Source organism: Trachemys scripta, chromosome 1 (genome assembly GCF_013100865.1).
Source record: "Trachemys scripta elegans isolate TJP31775 chromosome 1, CAS_Tse_1.0, whole genome shotgun sequence".
NCBI lineage: Eukaryota > Metazoa > Chordata > Testudines > Emydidae > Trachemys > Trachemys scripta.
Window position 1 is genome coordinate 110,546,096 of NC_048298.1, and position 5,022 is coordinate 110,551,117.

At 42.3% G+C, this 5,022-nt stretch overlaps 1 protein-coding gene across 1 annotated transcript; it reads right to left on the reverse strand.

Moving 5' to 3' along the window:
• Window positions 1-462: 462 nt before the first annotated feature.
• LOC117882930 (BRD4-interacting chromatin-remodeling complex-associated protein-like) lies at window positions 463-2,613 on the reverse strand. Its single transcript, XM_034781824.1, has one exon. It carries the CDS (start codon window positions 2,464-2,466, stop codon window positions 1,171-1,173), a length of 1,296 nt encoding a protein of 431 aa, XP_034637715.1. The 5' UTR covers window positions 2,467-2,613; the 3' UTR covers window positions 463-1,170.
• Window positions 2,614-5,022: the final 2,409 nt, after the last annotated feature.

The window sequence follows — 5,022 nt, forward strand, 5'->3', positions numbered from 1 at the left end:
CCAGGGGCCAAACAGCCCTTTTATGACTCAGCATTTTCAGTGCCAACAAGAGGGCACTTCTGTGACTCCAATGGACACTGCTTTTCAAAACTTTCCAAAGCTCCCATCCCACAAGTGAGGAAGTACAGAGGACACCTCAAAGAAGAACAGGCAACTAGGCCAATTTATTATGCTTAAGGAAAATACAAAATAACTGTAGCTGATTTCAGAAGTGGTGTAAATTCCCACTGTTGATCAAGTGACACTAGTCACTTACTGCCCCAACAACACAAATCAATCCAGCCTATTTCCCCCATCCCAAAACACATATGCAGTTTCTGATTCAGAGTTACACAGAATATCACTATTTTAATTTTACTGATCACTTACTAAAGAAGGCATATTTATAAGGCTTCTCTTTCACAACTTATTATATGAGAATTTTTTCTCTCCAAAGAGCTCCATAAAATTAAGCTCTTTGTAACTCTTTCAATGGTTTACAGAAGAGTGTGTCTCTGCCCCAAACTTCAAAACTGAAAATCCAAATTGATTGAGACATTTAAAGCCATACTGAACAGAGTACTAAATAAAATATGCTGCAGGGAATAATCCGGTGCTGGCAGAGAAATGGCCTAGAGCACCATATACCCTTTTCCATCTCCAATTTCTGTGGGCCAAATACTGAGAGGACCTTCGCATGCGTAACTCTCACTGAAGTCAAAATGATCTTCAGGTACTTAGCACATGCCAGAGTTTTGCCCTATGACTCTAACAGTGTGATTTTCAAAAGTGCTGACTTGGCATAGTTCTGCTCCCATTGAAATCAAAGGTAAAACTTCTATTGATTTTACTGGAAGCAGAAATAGGCCCACGCTGAACACTTTTAAAAATTTCACCACTAATCAACAAAAGCAAGACTGTCTGAATTAATGGGAATGATAGATTCATCCACATTATAGAAACATTCGAAGAGGTTTTTTGATTAAATGGTTGCAGCAGGATTAGATACTTTTTCAGTAGATCAACAATATTTGTTTATAAAACAATTACCGTAAGCATAATAAATTATTTGTGAATATTTTTGGAGAATACAGTATTAAAGGACATTATCTATTAACGTCCTTCCCCACCAAAGAAAAAGGAAATGATTTAGAATGCTTTTGTGCAGTTTTGTTGGTACTTAAAGGGTATTCATACCTGAGCAAAAGTGAACTGTTGCTGTGTTACTCCTACTGATGTGCGACTGAAAGTGCTGATAGATTTAGAAGAGGAAACTGGAAGACAATGTGATACACTCACTGAAACTTGTGTTCTATTCTGCTGTGTAAGTTGATCTCCAGTAAAATTTCCTCCTGATGCAACAGACTGAACTGGTGGCCCCAGGCTGGGATGTACTGTGCCAGAAGAACTTACAACAGTAAACCGATTAGATGCTGACATATTTGAGACTGTAGACTGTCCAGGTGACATTGTAGTAAAACCTGATCTACCTTGAGAAACACTACTTTGACTGGGTGATAAATGCAACACTGTTGGTGATGCCTGTTGTAATGGCACCTGTCCACCAACAATTTGAGAAGTTCCATGATTTACTATAACTTGACTTCCAGGAGCTGTGAATGTCTGACCAGAAACTAACTGAACAGCTGTATTCTGATTATTCAGCATCTGTCCTGAATATGAATGGTTGGCCCTGAGCATGCTTGTAGAGTTCCTGTTCAGCATAACATGCTCAGCAGATACTTGGCTAGAAACCAACTGGGAAGGTTGAGTCTGAAGAAGTTGTCCATTTATGGTCTGGACATGATGAACCGAATTAGAATTGACAGAGAGACTTGTAGGTATGAGAAACTGATTTTGAGATACATGAGGCTGTCCCATAGGAGAATGGATAACAATACTACCGCCAGCATTACTAACTGTTTGAGGAGTAACTGATTTTCTTGTGTTTTGTTGATTAACAATATTAACAGACATATGAGGACCAACTACTGAATTTTGAGGTGAACTTGCTGAAGCAAAAGGAATCCCTTGTTGTACGTGATGCTGCTGTATTCCCAAGTTATTCACATTGTAAGCTGTTTGCTGACCCATCTGAATAGGCTTTGGTTGGATATTAATTGGAACTTTATTAGAATTTGGTGCTAGACCCCTCTGAATAATGATATTATGCACAGGTAAAGATGTCTGAAAATTTGTGCTGTTAAATGGGACAGTTACAGGTTGTGCTACTGGACTTGAATTTGAGTTACCAAACAGTGAGTTACCATTAGGAGTTTGTCTATGAACCAAGAGTCCGCTACTCATGTTTGCAGGTGCTTGCTGTCCACTGCCTTTCAATATAATCTGAGATCCATCAAGGTTGTTAATAGTCATCATGGAAGGTTGATTACTAAATGAACCAATTAGCTGTATCTGTCCCGAACCACTAATCTGACTACTATTAGACAAATGCTGGCTGGGAACACTAATTCCCACATGTTGCATAAAGCCATGTTGCACACCAACTGTATTGCTTGCAAAAGATGCTCCAACTGGTTGCTGTACCACTTGAGTAACTCCTATAGGTTGCAGCGTCTGACCTGAGTAATTAGACACATTAGAAGCCTGAGTAAAGGATGCTGATGAAGAAGGATGAAGAGGGTGGCAGGAGGAGAGAAACTATTTGGACCTTCCCTAACCTTGAAATAGGAGGAGGATGGGCCCGATAATATCCTAGAGGGAGCAGCAGCATTGACATGATAAACCTAAGCCCTGTGGAATATGGGGAAGTGCAGCCTACCCTACAGTCAGCCCTCTCAATCAGCCAACATCCAAATGTGGAACTCAGTGTGTGTGATAAAGAGCCAAAATTGGGGGGGAGGGAGGGGTTATGCAAAACTTATGTGGGAAATTTAAAATGATGTGGGCTTCCTTCCTTTATTCTGAACTCTTTCCATGAACTTCAGCTTAGTGATTTGTTGTCTCTGATGTAAATCCATTAGTGAGGATGATGCCAAGTTAGAGTGGAACATAAATTACTTGTGGAGAGAAGTGTGGTAGCCTAGCACCACCCAAGAGGATGACTGAAAGGGGTGTTTGTGCTCTTGGGGAGGAGGGCAGATGTGGACAGTTTCCTTAAATTCCAATTTTGAAAATACAGAGGATTGAAAAATGAATAAGAAACAGAAACATTAAGGAGAAGAGGCCGAGAGTGTTGGATAATACACTACCCAGGTGGCTATTTGTGTCTTCACAACCTTGGACCTGGATGGGTTGTCTGAGTATACTGTACCCTTGTGTAAAGGTACAGTTAGCTGGAGAGAGAGCACCAAGTTTCTTTGGTTTCTAGGAGTTCAGTCTGTCCACGTGTTCTATGAAGGAGATCCAGTTGTTCCTATTTAATATATTTGTTTTTCCATAACTAGCATATTCCCTTATTCTCATTAGCTAGGGTATGATACCTGGTGATATTGTGTCTCATTCCCCCTTCGCCCGGCAGTCTGTGGGTTTGTATAATAAATGAGCACTTAGCAGCAGCTGGAAAATAAATTCTTTCCACATCATGTTATGCTGTAAAATTAACATCTGGTAAAACTGGAGAGAGCTTATGGGGTCTCAGTAAGGTGATGGCTGAAACAAGGGAAGAGCCAAATCTTCTAAAATCCTGAGTTTGGGGGAATCCCCATCAAATGTGAATGAATGAGTTGGTTTCACTACATTCTCAACCTCAGTCAGAAATTGTCCCACAAATACTCTGGCCTTTTTAATGGTGTAAGGAGAAATGACCACTGGCTATTCCTACAGAAGATGACTAAACCTGAGGAAGGAAGACAAAAGGAGAAGGGCCCAGGATATCTCCTTTTCTCTCACAGGGACGTGGCCAAGAGTAAGGGCTTATCTACATTAGCAAGTTTCTGTGCAGTAAAGCAGCTTTTTGTGCTCAAACTGCAGATGTGTACACACTGCTAAGCCATTTTGTGCGCAGAAACTCCTCAGTTGCAGTGCTGCAAAAAAACCACCTCGGCAAGAGTCATAAGACTATTTGTCCAGAGGCTCCAGCACTCCATTGCCAGTGCAGATACTTGATTGCTTTCTGAGCTGTAATTGGCCTCTGGAGCTGTCCCATAATGCCTCAAGTGACCGCTCTGCTAATTGTTTTGAACTTGGCTGCCCTGGAGACATGCACCCCTCCCGTTTCAAAGCACCATTTCTGACAGCCATTGTGTGCTGTGCTGATCTGCTCCGGGACACAAAGCAAACCATTAATGTGGAATGCTCATGCTGTTGAACACAGAGGAAGGGGTGTGTGTGTGTGTGAGAGAGAGAGAGATTGCGGTGCAGAGAACCCAGGGAGGGAGGCTGGGGTTGATGTCGGAGTTTCCCCTTTTCCAGGACTGGTTGCTTCCTGCTGCTGTCTGAACTTACAAGACAGCATACTGACACTCTCTTGGTCCCTCAAAACACACTGTCTTCCCTCCTCCATAACACACACACAGACTCTCTGTCACACACTTCCCCCCCACACACACACACTTCAGTTGAAAAGCAGCTGGCAATGTAGTAGGATGCCCAAGGAACAATGGGATTGAGAAACTTGCATCATGTGATGCTGTGCCTGCCCCATGAGGCATTGCAAACCCTTCCCAAAGCACCCGGCGGCCAATTGCACTGTGGGATAGCTACCACAATGCACTGCTGTCTTTGCCATTGCAAGAGCTGCTAATGTGGATGCGCTCCAGCATCACAAGGAGCAAAGTGTGGACACACAACAACAGTTTAATTCCAGCGTTTTAATAAAAAGGTATAACTTGTGGTGCAGAAAATTGCTAGTGTAGACACCCTAAGTTATTCCCTTTTCCAGTCAAAGGTAGGGAAGGCAGAATGATCTGGAGGTGGTTCTTCCTGCTTTCAGGTTAGCCAAGGATCACTGTGGCCAAATGACATGTGACCCCAGGGCGAGGTTAGTTGAACAGATTGAGGTTCTTCTTAGGCAACTAGAAAGAGGTAGGCGTCTTTCCTGACTTAAGTTGTTGTTGCTGCTGTGGATAACAGCATGTTTCT